Genomic DNA, 17,151 nt, shown 5'->3' with positions numbered 1-17,151 from the left:
CAACCAATTCCCTGCCATTGCAGGGGCCTCTAACATTGGTGGCACCTCAGTCTCTTCTGTTCTCTCCCAGTGGCACACAACAGATTAGATTCCTGAGGATTTGAAATGCTGACATCACTGGGCTCAATATAAGGGTATCTGGATGAAATTTAACAGTATCTGATATGCAGGTGATCAAGCTACATGATCTCGTAGTACTTTGTGGCCTTAAACTCTATGAAACTATGACTCTATGAAGGCTTAAGATACTTTTATATCTAATTCACATAAAATGTAAAGATGATTTACCTCTCTGTATACTTTCCTGGATCTATCACTATAGAGTATGAGTGTCTAGTATAGGAAAGTTGTTACTACGTGGTTAACCACAGTTTCAATTATTTATCATTAAGTTTGGACAGGAGCATTTCAGCTCATTTAGTCCATCCACCTGTATTATTGGGTGATAGTGGGAGACAGTGTTAGTAATCTTAGGTTTTTATAGCATCTACACTATTACATTCCATGAACTCACATATCAGGTTATTCCATTGTCTACTTAACCTCAAGGTTTCAATATGATCGATACTTCATCTGGTAGTTGTTTAACTCAGCCTGTGAAGATCCATAGTAACTCATTTGTCTTTAGTAGAATTACTTTAGATTTGCCCAAGTGCAACTGAAAGCAGAATGTTGTGCTCAGTTTGCAGAGACTACTGTTAAAATCATACATATATGTGGCTTTATATATTTGTTTACTGGCAAAATTCTGCTGTTATATGTAGTCATGTAAATCAGGAATAACTCCATTGAGAGGATAATCTGGTCCTTTATTTGTAATAATTGTAGTTTACTGAATATACAATATCTACATGACATTTTCCTTGTGAAATGGCATGTCAGAGATACTAGTTTTCTGATAAAGAACGTTTATTGCATAAAGTAGTTGTGTTTCCTCTGCAGTTTTCCAGTTTGAAATTACAACAGTAGTTGTAAGTAGTGGTCACCAACTGATAGATCGCGATCGACTGGTCAATCGCGGAGCCTCTGCCAGTCGATTGCAATCTCCAGCCACTAAAACTCCTGCAGCACAGTGAGGCTAGGGCACACTCCTGCCTGCCCTGTCCCCATGCCGCTCCAGGAAGCAGCCAGCATGTCCCTGAGTCGGGGGTGAGGCAGGGGGTCTCCATGCACTGCTTCTGCCTGCAAGCACCGCCCCACAGCTCCCATTGGCCAGGAATGTGGAACTGCAGCCAATGGGATCTGTGGGGGTGGTGCCTGCAGGGATGAGCAGCACACAGAGCCATGTGCCTCCCCACACCTGAGCTGCAATGAAGGAACATGCCAACAGTGCAGGGAGTGGCATGGGGCCAGGGTAAGCAGGGAGCCTGCCTTAGCCCCGCTGCACCACCGCCTGAGGTAAGCGCCGCCCGGCGGGAGCCCGCTCCCCTCCGCTCCCACACTCCAACCCCCAGTCCTGAGTCCCCTCCTGGAGACAGCACCCTGTACTGCCTCCCAGAGACAGCACCCTGTACCCCCACCCACACCCCAACCCTCTGCCCTGGGCCCCTCCTGGAGCCAGCACCCCGTACCCCTTCCTGCACCCTGCCCTAGCCCTGAGCCCCAGCACCCCATACCCTCTCCTGCACCCTGAATCCCATCCTGCACCCCAACCCTAAGCCCCCTCCCAGAGGCCACAGCCCAAACCTCCTCCCACACCCCAACCCTCTGCCCCAGCCTGGAGCCCCCTCCTGCATCCAAATTCCCTCCCAGAGCTCGCACCCCTCACCGCCTCCTGCACCACAATCCCCTATCCCAAGCTTAGCCTGGAGCCCCCTCCCACGCTCCAAACCTCTTGGCCCCAGCCCAGAGCCCACACCCCCTCCCACATCCCAAGCCCCTGCCCCAGCCCAGTGAAAGTGAGTGAGGATGGGGGAGAGCGAGCAACAGAGGGAGGTGGAGATGGAGGGAGGGGTGGGGCCTCAGGGAAGGGGCGGGATAGATCCTGGGTTGCACTTAAATTCAAAAATTGATCTTATGCTTAAAAAGATTGGAGACCACTGCCTTAGAAAAAGGGTGAGGCATACTTGTTTGGCAGTATGTGAAAGCTTTCAGCCTGATATTGTAGTTGCCTAGTGTACCTCAGTCTGAAGGACTGTCAATCCTGTCCATTCCAGGAGCACTAAAAATCAGTTAATAGTAATAAAAATTCTATCAGCCTTTCACCAATTGTCCCTTTTATTTTTTCTCTTTTTAAGTGTCTTACACTAGTAGGAGTCTTAAATAATTTGACTTCAAAACATTAAGGTGGAATTTTCCAGAGTTCGGGGGGGGGAAGTGATTTACTAATAACTTAGAAAATGATTTCTATGAATTGTTTTGCTTCTTGATACAGACGTCTTTGTAGCAGTTAGCAAATACTGAATTCCCAATTTTCAGAAGGCTGCTGTGATTATGAATCCACTATTTCAGTCTTCTTAAAGGATTAGGGGCCAACCCAACTCCCATATAAGTCAATATGAATTGAATCAGGCACACGGTTCACTGGGTCTATCTAAAAATTCTTTCCAGTTCAGAATCCATTCAAGTAGAAAATGGGCATGGGGTATCTGGACAAGGAAGAGTAATATTGTTGAACCGTTTGGTAGAGCTGGGCTGGTTTGAAAAAATAGAAATCTTTTTCACTATTAAGTGCCTGGTTTTTTTTTTCTTTTGGTAAACTTTAAAATTCAATACTTTTCAACTAGCTCTGCTGTTTGGTATTGGTTTAAGAAATAGGACCCGATTTTCTTTCTGGGTTATAGCCCCCGTGCACCACTTCAGGGGCAAAACTGCCATAATACCCAACAGAGCATTCCCCTGGTAAAGAGAACTCTGCTGGCACATCTGCACTGCCTCCCCTATTCCTGGCATAGAGGATGTGTTGTGGGGGAAGAAGTGGTGGAGCTCTGCCACAACCATTCTCCGCTGGCAGAAGTTTCATTACAGGACCTTAAACTCGTGATGGATCTTAGAGCAGGCTGGCTGCTGCTCTAAGTCTCATCAGGGCTGGGACCGGACTCAGGATCAGGGAGCTCCCTGATGCCCTCCTCCTCCCTCAGAGGAGTGCTCCAGTGCAGGCGAGAATCTACCCCTGCATGTTAAATGCAGAGCTATGGTACTGTTTGGGAGCACTGTCCAGCACATTTCCTAGGTTTGGAAATCAAATATTTTAATTACTTGCTGTTTTTGCAAGGCATGCAGAGAGCTCTGAGACTGCCCCATTGCCTTCATCACCTTCCCATTCTAGCCAGTTGCCCTAAAGCACTACTCTACAGCCACTAGTGGGAAATACAGCCTCCTTCGATGCCATCATTAGTCCCCCTTGATAAGTCAGTTGGTAAAGGGTAAGGAAACCAGAGGTTCCCTTTTCCTGACTTAGAGCAAAGATATCACCTCTGTAACACACCTGAACCCAACTAGAAATGGGAACTCTAAGGAATTATACCAAACCCAGCTTTTTTAATTGACAAAACAATGGGCTGTTTCCTCAGATGCAGTGTGGCTGCTTTGCACTGCACTACCTGCATTTTGTGAATGCACACACTTTTTGACCAGCACAGTGAGAATCATGTCAGTGCAAGGGTGATTCTGTTGTGTGATTCTAATGACAGAGCCACCATAGAGGTTTGTACACCATATACTCTCCCTGCAACATACACAACAGGGAACGGAGGGTAGATTGGTTGGGATGTAATTGTGCCAAACTGACCCTTAGCTATGTTTACATCCCCTTGTGACTGTGACAAGCTAGTATATATTACAGTAATTCTCAGGCTTCTCTAATGAAGCATATAGAATCACGATTCATAGATTCATAGATACTAAGGTCAGAAGGGACCATTATGATCATCTAGTCCGACCTCCTGCACAACGCAGGCCACACAGGAAATCTGTGGCAGAGCCAGGAATTGATGCAGGATATCCTAAATCCCCATCCAGTGTCTTAACAACAAGACCATCTCTATCTTCTCATCCCTCGGCTCCATGATATTATAATCTTATTCAAGAAGCAGAGCTGAAGAGTCCAGTCCCAAAGAGAACACTGAGCTCTATGATTCTAATGAGGAAGACATACAAAAAGCGGCAGCAGATTCCAGGGCAGTGCGTGTGGAAGCTTTACACCATCTCTGGAGACCATACGCTGATTTGTACTCTGTGCATTTTGGCCCTATTCATGGTCTGCCCCACATTTCTCGGACTCTGCCACTGCAGTGTGGAAAGATGCAGACAGAAAAGTAGAACTTAATCTTAATTGTTTTCACCGAGAAAATGGAATTTCCCTGCATAGATTCCAAAATATCTGGCACCATTCTCCCCTAAGAAATTATTTACAGGTTAACCCAGCTGCGATGTTAGTAATAGCATTATCACCCTCAAGATCTGACCTTAACTGGAATGAAAAAGGATGTCAAATGCAATGTACTTAAGTGTCTATCTTATACATTCCTGAGTAAACATTTAAATGTTACATCTCTGCCATATAAATTGTTTCATTTAATCTTCTGGATTTTAGCTCAAGAAGAGACAACTTTAATCCACTTTGAGCTTTACAAAATATGTAGGTCATGAAATTTCAATTGAATTTATATTGTAGCATTTGTAAACTGTGGACAGCTGTAGGTTTACTTGTGAGTTAGTGAACTCTCTGAACTGTTCAGAATCTATTTCGTTGGCAGTAGTGATAGTAAATCTTTTAAATTCTACAGACACAACTACAGCAGATTTGAGGGATCCTATTACTCAAATATGTCAGATTGGCCTTTAATTATATTGAAAAAAAAGTCTTAGGTACACTGTTATATCCCCATCCCCTTCCAGGAAATAATTCAGTCTAAAGTCTTCTTTTTGTGTATTTCTTTTAGGGATGAGTCCTGAAACTGACTTCTTCCAGTACCATCATTTATTAAAAGCACAAGCAGTTAAAGGATGTGGTTGTAACCGTGCCTTTGTGGGTCACAACTGAGAATACCAAGTTCAGGATAAACTGCTGAGAAATAGGGCAGACTCACCCCAAAACTGGTGGTTATTCTCTCATAAGATATACCAAACCAGCAACAAAAGTAAACATCTGTTTCACCACAGTGGCTAAAAAGAAGTCAGAAAAGCTGTCTCCTTTGGCATTCCAGTCCTTATATCACCACAAAAAACACTAGACTTACTGATGAGTGGTTATTTAAAAACAATTTCATCAAACAAAAGAGTTCTTCTGATCCCAAAGGACAAACCCCATAGCCAGGGAAATATATAACTTAGATCTTACCCAATCACACTGTTTCCAGTCCTTTAGTATCTAAAATCTAAAGGTTTATTTATAAAAAGAAAGAAAGGTGAGAGTTAAAATTCGTTAAAGGAATCAAATACGTGTAATAATTGCAAAGTTCTTGGATCAGGGTTGTAGCAGTAATGGAATAAACTGCTGGATTGTTAAGTCTCTAGTTGTTTCCAAATACTTGGAAGGTCCTCAGTCCCTTGGTTAGAATGCTCCCATTTTTAGTAGAAGTTCATGGTCCAGAGGTTTGAGCAGGAAAGAGGCCAAATGGAGCCTTTTGTATAGCTTCTGCCATGTGGAGGGAATCCCATTGTTCTCACTGTGGAAAATTGCAGGTAACAAGATGGTGTTTGGAGTCACATGGGAAAGTCACATGTCCATGCTTGATATGGTTTAGTCAAAGCAGAAACCATTACTCATACTCCAGCTACAAAGTTCACAGGAAAGTCCATTAAGTGTAGATAGGCATCTTCCATTGTGAGTTAAGTGTTCTTTGATGGGCCACTTTATTGAATAGTCCCTTCAAGATTGTTAGGGGGCTTATTCCTTCACCCACTTACTTCCCTGGTCCTTCTCGCACGAACAGAGAGCAACAATACCCGAAGTCCAAAGCTGCAAACAATTTGATGATTATTGGGGTGAACTTCCAGCAAGCAATAATTCCAATTTCCTTCCTTAGTGTCCCCCTTCCCAGCTCTGACACCACAGAACCTTACCTGTGTCCCTGTTCCCATTCCCTGTTCCCATTCCCCCCCCCCACTTAGCAAAACATGATTCCAATTCACCCACCCCAATTCCCTGTTCCCATTCCCCCCTTACTTCCTGATTGACTGCAGACTATATAGTAAAACTTGAGTTCTGCTTAGCTATACCTTAACCAATCATTTTACTGAAATTTAACTAACCAATCCTAACCTAATGTAACACGATTATTTAACCAATTATATCCAACCACCTTAATTAGTTTACACCCAGCAAAATTAATTATACAGCAGACAGAAACAGTCACAGAACCAGACAGAGATTATATAGACAAACAATAGGGAAATGGGGACTACAGTGATAGAACAACAAAGAAATGAGGATTTCACATCCCAGCTATTGATAAGTGAGTTCTTGCCAGACAGGATGCTATCAAAGTAAGTTTCCTTTTACATCTTCTAGGCACTTCCCTTTCTCTGAAGGTGATCGGCATTATCAGGACAGGATTGTATTCCTAACAGCCCAATAGCACCATATTTCAATGTGACTAGTTTGGAATGTAAGGATGTGACCATTCGCTTCCCAGCTTATGGCTGCCTCTGCTGCTTAGCTGGAGGCCTTAGCCTAAGAACAGGGCCTCAGATTGTCACAGTGAGAAAAGGCCTTATACAGTCAGACAGTGATTTTGATTCTTTCTTTCATACCTCTATAGCTAAGTGATAAACATATACCTAAATTCTTAAAGTATAGACCTTTGCAGACAGGCCTGAATATCTATATCCTAACAAAGATGTGCAGGCTAAATACTTTGTGGATGTTACCACAGGAGCAAACATTTGAAATCCAGGTATAAAGTCAATACTCAGAACTTCAAATACCAAAATGATACATGAATGCAGATAGCATAATCATAGTCAGCAAATCATAACTTTTCTATTGACACCTTACTTGACACACTTTGTGTAAGATTTGTTGCAATTATATAACAGTGGTGGCAACAAAGATCTACATGGTCATATTTTAATAGTGGTAACCAAAGCGTAATGACTCATAACTGCAGTTGTGGACTGTTCAGAGAACTGCTTGAATAAACTGCAGATTCAAAGTGCTTTTTCCTCCTGTTTGTAGCATTATATGACTTTTAAAAAGCAGCTTTCACTTTTGGCAATGGATATTTTATTTATTACTTTAGGGACAACTATATAAACTTCCTAGTTCATTTTATATTTTCCATTATATTGTTCTGTTACCTGTTTTTGCAGGTACTTGGCTCTTGTACAACCATTTCGCCTCACTAGCCTGAGAACAAGATCCAAGGCTATTCGAGTTAATATATGCCTGTGGGCAGCTTCACTGATCCTGGTGTTTCCTGTGTGGGTCTACTCAAAAGTAATCAAATTCAAAGATGGCTTGGAGAGTTGTGCTTTCGATCTAACGTCACCTGATGATGTACTTTGGTAAGGTTCTAAAACTACAAGTGCCAGGCCCTCAGTTGGTGAAAGAGTCGTTCCACTGACTTCAGTTCTGATTCACACCAGCTGAGGTCCAAGCCCATTTTGTCTGCAGCATTCCTTTCAGTGACATGAGGGAACAGAAGAATGAGCCAAACTTTGGTGTCCTGCTTGGCAGTTCAGAGTGCTATCTCCACTAAAGTAGTCCTAGATATTATTACGAATATTGATGGCCTCAGCACAACTGAATGCAATGGAGCTACACTGATGTGCAGCAGCTGAGGATATGGCCTGGAGTGCTGAGTCTCTGGCTGGAATTAGGTACCTTCTCTTCCATATAGAGATCTCTCAGTGCACTGTCTGTCCAGGCAGGCTATGCTTGTTTGAGGCTATGGCCCATGAAAAAATTAACCTACATTCTCCAAAACACACACATGGCCCTTCAGCATCAGGCCCTGCCCAGATTTCTGCCTTATTTATAGAATTGTCATTTGGGAAGAAAAATAAATGAAGGTTGGGATTTTCAGATGTGCTTGGCATTCATAATAATGCTAGGAACTAATGATACAAGAAATCAATAGAAATTTTACCATTGACTTCAATGACAGCCGAGTTAGGTCAACCCTGAGCACTTTCGAAAATGTTGATACTCTACTGAGTTCATATTTGTATGTTTCATGTTCTTTCAGAATGATACCCAGAGTACATGAGCCACTAACTGTACACTACATATCTTGTCCTATAATTAAATCACAGCCAAAATGTTCAAAAGAGGCCTCTGATTTTGTGTGCCTCAGTTTTTGAGGGCCTAGCTTGAGTGTTTTGGGAGTTTATTCTCAGAAGTGCTGAACACTCACAGCTCCTCTTGACTTCAGTTGAGGTTCCAAAAGTGAGGTCCTAGGACACCCAAAATCAGAGGCCACTTTCTGAAAAATGTTGTATATATTTTTTTTCCATTTCTGAGGTTATTTATATGCATTATGTAAACACGTTGTCTGTTCTCTCTGCATTTTGTTTTCCAGGTACACGCTTTATCTGACTATAACAACTTTCTTTTTTCCATTACCACTGATATTCATTTGCTATATATTGATTTTATGTTACACATGGGAGATGTATCAGCAAAACAAGAAAGCAGGATGGTAAAGTATTTTATATTTCAGATATGCTACTAGGGGTGGGAAGAACTTGTTCGCGGGGGGCCGAGTCCTGAAAGGCGCTGTATACCCTTCACTCCCATGATGTCAGTAGGAGCTGAGGGTATTCAGCACCTCAGACCAGACACACAGCACCTTGTAGTCTCAGGCCCATAATTAGGTTTGGTTTGGTGGGCAAAAACCTTCTCAGATACGAATGCTGTCTCATGAAGCTATGTGACAGAATTATTAATAGAAACTCTTTTAAAACATAATGAATTAAGGCTTATACATGCACATTGAGTTTAAACCCCTAAAGGCATGAGATCATTTTGTCTAACCTCCTTTATAACACAGGCCATTATATTTCACCCAGTTATATCTGTACTGAGCTTTGTCCCCTGCTATTCCAGCACTGAGCTGTGTCAGTATTTCCATTGGCTTATAACATTATAACAATATTTCCAGTATTGGCTTATAACATAATCCAAAAGAAATAGGTTCCTGGCTGCAATTGTGCATATAGTTTTTTATCTCAAAAAAGAATTATTTCTCCAAAATGTGATGGGAAATTGGTGTGGTTTTGTCTTTTGGTTGAAGCAGTTTTTTTTAAAAAGAAATGATTTCAGGTGCTGACTGAGTTAGAACTCCTGATAGCGAGGACCAAATTCTTGATTAGAGTTAGTTGAAAATTGGGGTGGAGGTGGGGGTGGAGAAATAGGAAGTTCAGAAATGAAAATTAAAAACTAAAATTTTCCATTGAAAATTTCAATTTTTGGCAGAAATTCAAATATTAAAAAAAATGTTGGTCAAAACCTGAAATATTTTGGCCAAAACATTTCCATTTGGAAATGCTGTGGGTGCCTTATGGGAGTAGTAGCTCAGGTTTCTCAAGCTACCATTCTCCTTTATGGGCCAGGCAACCTGGTCAAACTACATCTCCCAAAATGCACCATGATCTTCTCTCTTAGAGAGAAGAGGTGGTGTATCATGAAAATCCTTGTTCATGATTGTGAGGGAAAAATAACAGGACATAAACTCAGGTCAAGGCCCTGACTTTGGTCAAGCTTGCCTGCAGGCCGTAAACTGATATCCTGCTTGCTTATGTGTATCAAGGGGTAGGAGAAGTCACAGTGGAAAGTTCCCAAAAGGAACAATGGTTTTCTGTGCATAAGGGGCATGAAGGGGCAGGATGGAAAAGTCCCCAGGCAGAACAAATTTGTAATAGTCACGCTTATGAAATATATAACCATAACAGTTGTGTTAGAAAGGTCACTGACTGCAAAAGAACAGACAGTGACTAACAGGAGGGGCCTAGTTGGGGAGACACTTGTTTTTGCTTTTGACAAATGTTAATTTTGCAATGTATTCCAAATAAGGTAATTAATACGGAAGTATATGTAATTTGTCTGTGGTTTTAAGCTTTAAAAAGCTGTGTGTGCTTTGCATTGGAGGGTAGCTACTGAGAGTCGTTACCACCCCTCCACCCCCGCGCTTGTAATCAATAAAGGAGCCTCAGGCTTGTTCTGATCCAAACACAACAAGTGGTTAATTTTTCCACTACATGATGAAGGATGGAAGATGTAGTCTGGCCAAGGAGCCAGCCCATAGAAGAGAAGGGGGACAGGAGACCACCAAACTACAATATTCATGAGGCTTTGCAGCAGCATTGCCATCAAAATATTTTGGTTTTCGGACAAAATATTACAGTTTGGGGGCATTCCATTTTTCAAATTTTCCACAGAAAGCAGATGCTTTTAATGAAAAATTTGTTTAGTCAAAAACGCAATTGTACATTTAAAAAGAACAATTTCAATAGAAAATCTTCAACCAGCCCTAGTCATATCTCTCCTCAAGATCCCTTGTATACATGGCATACATGGCAGGCACCACCACCTATTGCAGAGGATTCTTCTTCCGTATTCTTCTCCACTCCATTTGTGGTGTCTTGCATTCCAGCGACTGCAGAGAGGGAATAGTGTGCATAGGTTCTTCAAAAATAGCCAACCCTTGCATAGTAGAGAGAAGTTTCCTTGCATCATTCCTATCAACCTCTTTAGGACCACATAAGGGCCAGCCATGATCTTGTGCCCTGTATTTGTGCCCCAGTTCAAACAATACAGTCAGAAGTAATTGTGGGCCCCAAATCTGCACAGTCCCAATGCTGAAGGGGCAGATATTTGTTCACAATATTCTGAATGATAGCAAATTGCCATCAATCAGGTCTATTAAAAAAATCTTTTCAGTGCCACCTATACTAATGAACCCATAAGACCATATTGAGCCCTGACTGAAGCAGACACAATTCCCAGGAACTTCATTTTTATTTCAGTTGTGTTGTGTCTGCTTCTGTCAGGACTAAATTTTGCCCAAAATACACTGTCTTACTGATCTGTGCTTTCCTTTATATTATCTTCATTTAACAGTTACCAATCTTCACATTTGTGTTGCAGTTACAATACCAGTATCCCAAGACGAAGGGTCATGAGACTGACCAAGATGGTGCTGGTGCTGGTCGGTGTATTTGTTGTAAGTGCTGCCCCATACCATGTGATACAGCTCGTGAATCTTCAGGTTTCTCAGCCATCACTGGCATTCTATGTGAGCTATTACTTCTCCATCTGCCTCAGCTACGCCAGCAGTGGCATTAACCCTTTCCTTTACATACTACTTAGCGGGAACTTTCGGAAGCGTCTGCCTCGGTGCACCAATGTCAAGCTCAAGATGACAGAACGTGAAGTTAACAATATTGAAAACACACTGAGGTCAAGCTTTTAAAAGGAGGGGCTATTCAATGAGAGAGATGTATTACATACAGGTCTATTTTTATGGTTAAACTGACTTGGCCTCATTCCCTTCTCACTTATACTACTGTAACTCAGGAGTGACTTCATCATCGTCAATGGACTTACAACAGTGTAAAGCTAGGGGGAGAGAAGAATCAGGCCCACTATTTGGAAATTAGGGTACGTGGTGGAAGGAAGCTGTTCAAAAGTATTCTTTGTTATTGTCCAGTTGTCTCCTTAATGGTGAATACTACAAGCATAAAGACCAAAGTGAGCTTCTAAAAATGTGCAGTTCACTGGCAGTTACATGATAAAAGGACTGTCTGTGGCTGGTATGTTCAGACAAGTATTCAAGAACTGACATTGCTATTAGCGACTAACCCATCATGTCCATGACATTGTGTGCGATGTCATGCACGTGATGGGTTAGTTACTTATAACAAGCCAAAAAGTACTAACTTGCAACCGGTCTAAAAGCAGCACTAGCAGCTATTGATTTTCGACAATCATCTCCCCTTGGGTGCCCACTCCTGCAGCTATTAAGAGACAGGGGAGAGACAAAGCAGAAGGAACTTGGAGAGGAAGGAGGGTAATGCTTTCAAATTCAGCTTTGTACATGTGCTTACAAACGATGAAATAAGTGCACTAATATTTATATTAAATGTACATCTGAAAATAATAAACATATGTTTTGACAAAGAGCTGTGTGTTTCTGGGATCATTGTTTCTTGTTTTCAAAACCACCACTTCCAAGGCGGCCTTAAGAAGAGTACTCACTCCCTAAAGAGCTAAAATCTGCTCCTGCTAGAGTCAATGACAAAAAATCCATTCACTTCAATAGGGGAAGAACTGGGCCTGACATTGCCAAATGTTGCCAGCATCTTAGCTGTTTGATTTCCTTAAGATCACCATAATATAGTAAAACAATACTGTGGGGCCTGATCAAATTAGCAAAACATCCACTGAAGTATTGAAATCAATGAGAGTTTTGTCTGAATAAGCAGTGCATTGGGACCATGTTTACACAACTTGGCTAAAAGAAAAATATTTAATTTTTACTTTGGTAATACTGAAAACAAAGCTATGCTTGATCAATAGAACATTGCTCTAGGACATCGGTTCTCAAACTTTTGGTCAGGATCCAAAAGTGAGTCGCAACCCCCTTTTAATGGGGTCTCCAGGACTGGCTTAGACTTGCTGGAGCCTGCGACCAAAGCCCAAGGTCTTCAGCCCTGGGTGCCAGGGCTCACATTACTTTAAATAGTTTACAACTCATCATTTTTCCTACCTTTTTTCCAGGCCCCATTGTTCTAATTTCAGTAGCTCAAAAGTCAAATTGATATATATCAAGTACATTTATGCAGAGTAAATGTTTATTCCTTTATTTAGTGGAAAATTCTACATTAATAAAAATTAATAAAGGAATATAAACGATTTTTAAATTTGTATTTCTTTGTTAACCACCCAGAGCTTCTGGATTTATCTAAAGTATTCCATTTTACTGAAATAAGCATTGAAACTAGCCTAATTAAGGGGGGGGGGGGGGTTTACAAGCCTATTTACTTTTAAATTACTCTGAAGGTCCAGTAGGAAATTTTGTATTACTTCCAGCTGAAGTAACTTTGAAGAGGGAATATATGGATCTGAAGGAAGAATCTGTCCATGTCTACAGGGGTAAATTGTAACAGGCAATGCAATTACTTTTGTTACTGTAGTCAAACTGAAACTGTGTGCGTGTGTACATGTACGTGTGCATGCAGGGGTGTGGGGGGTGTACGTGTACAAGCCACCTTCTTGGCCAACACACTGGGAATTGAATCAGACACCTCCAGAGTTAAAAATCATGAGCTGTTAGAGCTTGAGCTAAAGAGGCAAACCCCCTTAGCTGCGGGCTGTAACAGCTCATATCCTCTGGGAACTGGCACAGAGTGGGGCCTGTAAAACGCACCCACCAATGTGTTATATGGGTATTTCCCACCAGTGATAAATAATTTTGATGTAATTTTTCCAAGGAGATTATAATTTCATAATACTTCCTTGAAGAAGACATTTATTTAAAATTTCGTTAGCACTGCAGGTATTGACTATAGCTCTGGCTTCAAATAATTTGCTTTCTAAATGTGTACAAAACACTGTAATTAAAACACAGCTCCTTCTGTTAGGATCTATTAACACTATACTGCAGCTCCTTAGAGCTCTGCACTGGAAGTACTTTGTTTTATTCAAAGTTATGGTAATAGGTTTAGAGAGAAACTTTGATGGTTAAATTAGAATGTTCCGCCTGAAAGTTTCCAAGATGCTCAACTGGCAAAAATAAAATCAAGCTCTTGTTAGACTTGTTGTGCAGTATGCACTCAGAGGCATTAAGGACCTGATCCTACTCCCATTGAAGTAAATAGCAACACTCTAGATCTTCATAGCACATGACGTCTATAAAGTTATATTCATTATGATGCCAACAGTGATGTCACTGCCCAGACTAAGTTATTGCCAGGCAGTAGGTGACAGGTTATTGGGTGCTTTTAAGCGGGAAATTGGAGAGCTCAGGAGCTGGTAATGGGAGGAGATGTGGAGCAGTTCCCCGCTATAGCCCCCATTCAGCAAAAGCACTTAAGTACACACTGAATTGTAAGTATGCGGTAGTCCCAGGGACGGCATGTGAGAATGTGGTCAAGGGCTTTGCTGCATCAGGGCCTCAAGCCATCCATCCAAATTCAGCCCAGCTCAATGGAGTCTGAAAGTCACCATCATCTTACAGGTGTTAGGGGGATGGGAAGGTGTCTGTGTGAAATGGCTTGGTGGCCTCTGTCCAGTTCCCTGGGGACAAGTATTCACAAAACAATCATAAATGTAACTGACATCCTTGGTGGTGATCTCAGCAGAAAGTGCAAGGATGAACGATTACAGAGAATGAAATGTTCTCACCATTAGAAGTAGTTCCCTTCAGCACTGGGTTGTCACCCTGATGAACTAATAAAGTAAGTGTGCACTGCAACTGCCTATGCTGTACTGGGCCAGGCTGTGCAGAGCAGTAGTGTCTTTGTTTTCCTGCGCCGATGATCAGCATCTATCAGAATCACTAAAAGAAAGACCACAGGCTCGGGAGGATTTTCAGAGCAAAACAATGCAGTCAACACCAACAGCCGTCTAACCAGCACACTCCCAATGATTTCCCATCGGTGAAGTTTCATGAAAAGGCATACAAAGTAGCAAATGTAAATCTTTCTAGAGGAGTCCTGCACAATCAGAATCTGTAGGATGTACAGCTGAAATAGTTTGTTCTGAATATTCAAAATTTAATCAAACTACATGTGGTGTAGTGGCACGCAGACTATATATTTTAGTTTTAATCGTACTAATATTGGACATATGTACACTAGCTGAGGAAATATAAATTATTATTAAGATTTAAGTGACATTTTTTGTATTCACGTGGGGGCCATGGAACATGACACAGTGAGCTCCCAACTTCTCTGGGAAATCCACCATCCTCCTCCTGCATCCACCACTGCGTGACCACCCTTTCCCCTCCCTAAGTCAAAATCACATACAGATTACAGTGACCAGCTGAGAGTCAGAGCCAACTGCATATTGTTGGGAACCCTGAGAACAGAAGAAGATCCCGTCTGACTTAGACTGTGCCATTCCATCATTTGTGGATATCTGCAGCATGGACCTAGAGACAGCAATAAGGGTAGCTACCCACAATTGTTCTTCCTTACCTACTTATCTTGCTGCAAGGTCACACATAATGCAACCTTCAGATATGTTCAGGATGCAAACTATGCATCTGGAGATGTTGCTTTACCTGGATGCAATTAAGATTAGGGTAATAGTTTTTGGATTCATTATTTGAAAATGGTTTGAAATAGCGGGAAAGGAAACTCCAGCAGAAAATTCCCCCTGTGTAGGAACTCTGACATTACAAGACATACCTGTAATCATAAGACAAAGAAGATCCCTGATCCAGAAGCCTGCTGAGACATGCATCCTACACAATCTCAGAGACTCTCAGAACTACCCGAAGGATGCATGCTACTTCATGGAATATAAACTGCAAATCATAGAATCATAGAATATCAGGGTTGGAAGGGACCTCAGGAGGTCATCTAGTCCAACCCCCTGCTTGAAGCAGGACCAATCCCCAATTTTTGCCCCAGATCCCTAAATGGCCCCCTCAAGGATTGAACTCACAACCCTGGGTTTAGCAGGCCAATGCTCAAACCACTGAGCTATCCCTCCCCCGAGGGATATTCTATGCCCAATTCTATGCCCAAATATTCTATGCCCAATTTGTTGGGGATGTTTCCCATGTGGGGTTGCCATTTATAATATTTTTTGTACCCATTTAAGAATTTGGAAAGTACCTGGGAGAGCAATGACATGCTGCCTACCCCACATTATCCCCCCCCAAAATAATTATTACACACACACACACACACACACACATATTTAGTTAGTGTTCCATTCGGTGCCTAGTAATGGATGGCACTGGTTCAAGCACATAAATTTTTACTTCATAGTTATAATTTAGGTTGTTCTTTTCTTTCTGATATGTTCTATCTGGTTCCCTTTTGTGTCTGTTCCCCATCCACCATTGTCTCCCCAAACCTCCTTGTCTCCCCTTCTTTCCTCCTGACCTTCATAATCCAACAAGTGTGTGGGTCCTACTGGTACCGTGTGGTCCCAGCAGATGGGGAGGAGAACATCCCCAGCAGTGCCTCATCCCACACTTTCCACCACTTCCCAGCTCCTTGGAGGTCTGGCTGTAGTTGTGCTCTCTGCTAGGTTATTAGACCAACTATGTTAAGTGTCTGGGACCCTCTGTCCCTACACATGGGGTTCTATGTAAGAAAGTTTAAGCCTGGCTGAAAAAGGCCATTGTTACCATAGCATTTATATGTCACCATAGCATTTATATAGTAAACTCATTTAACTGTAGAAGAGTCTCACAAGTTGGAACAGGACTGGGTTGGTAGCGCTCTGTCTGCTGTCACACTTCAAAATCTAGAGGAGGCTCTGTGCTGTTCCGCAGAAAACTCACAGTAAATATTATTGCTGTTATCTTTGATACTTAGGGTAGATTTCTCATACTCAGAACCACTGTAAATCAGTCTGAAATGATCCTGGCTAACATATATAGATTCAATATGGATAAGACAGACTTATTATATATTCTTTGCTGAGCTTCATAGAGATACATATGTCCCCATCATAACTACAGATGACTTTAATGAGGCTCTTCAGCCAATAAGAGAGCCTCCCCTACTAACTTAGGCTTGATCTACACTCCAGAGTTAGGTTGACGTAAGGCAGCTTATATCTACCTATGTCAGTGTACACACTACAGCATTGCTCCTGCAGATACAAGTGCCCTACTACACAGTCATAATAACTCCATCTCCACGAGAGGCATAGGGCTTAGGTTGGTGTAGGTAGGGTGACGCAGTGTCTGTTTGTAGACACTGCGTTACTTACATCAGCTGTTGGCTACAATTCTTGTCAATTTTACAGTTCCACAAACTCCAGAGACTCATGTCACCCATGTCTGCCTTTCTGAAGAGAAAGGACTCTGAGTCTTGAAGATACAGTATTATTAAATCCTGAGATTAAGAGCTGCAGCATTCCTTAAAGACTCCACAGTGATGAATTATATTATGTAATGCAAAACATACTTCTATAAATTTAGGTGTAACAACAAAAATGTATTAAGACTGTACTGGACACACCACTGACTGCTTACAATTAAAGCTGTTCCTTCAGATACATGCTAGCGCTGTCTTAAA

The 17,151-nt window shown here is 41.9% G+C and overlaps 1 protein-coding gene across 1 annotated transcript in view; it reads left to right on the top strand.

The window, feature by feature from the left end:
- Window positions 1–12,066, top strand: part of MCHR2 (melanin concentrating hormone receptor 2) — an 86,871-nt gene extending 74,805 nt beyond the window's left edge. Inside the window, exons 4-6 of the mRNA XM_075126191.1 lie at window positions 7,255–7,449; window positions 8,466–8,585; window positions 11,033–12,066. Coding sequence (XP_074982292.1) covers window positions 7,255–7,449; window positions 8,466–8,585; window positions 11,033–11,357 — 640 coding nt within the window. The 3' untranslated portion in view covers window positions 11,358–12,066. The remainder of the gene's footprint in view (window positions 1–7,254; window positions 7,450–8,465; window positions 8,586–11,032) is intronic.
- The last annotated feature ends 5,085 nt before the right edge of the window (window positions 12,067–17,151 follow it).

The sequence above is a fragment of the Caretta caretta genome, chromosome 3 (genome assembly GCF_965140235.1).
Source record: "Caretta caretta isolate rCarCar2 chromosome 3, rCarCar1.hap1, whole genome shotgun sequence".
Lineage (NCBI taxonomy): Eukaryota > Metazoa > Chordata > Testudines > Cheloniidae > Caretta > Caretta caretta.
This window is presented reverse-complemented; position numbering and strand designations above follow the sequence as displayed.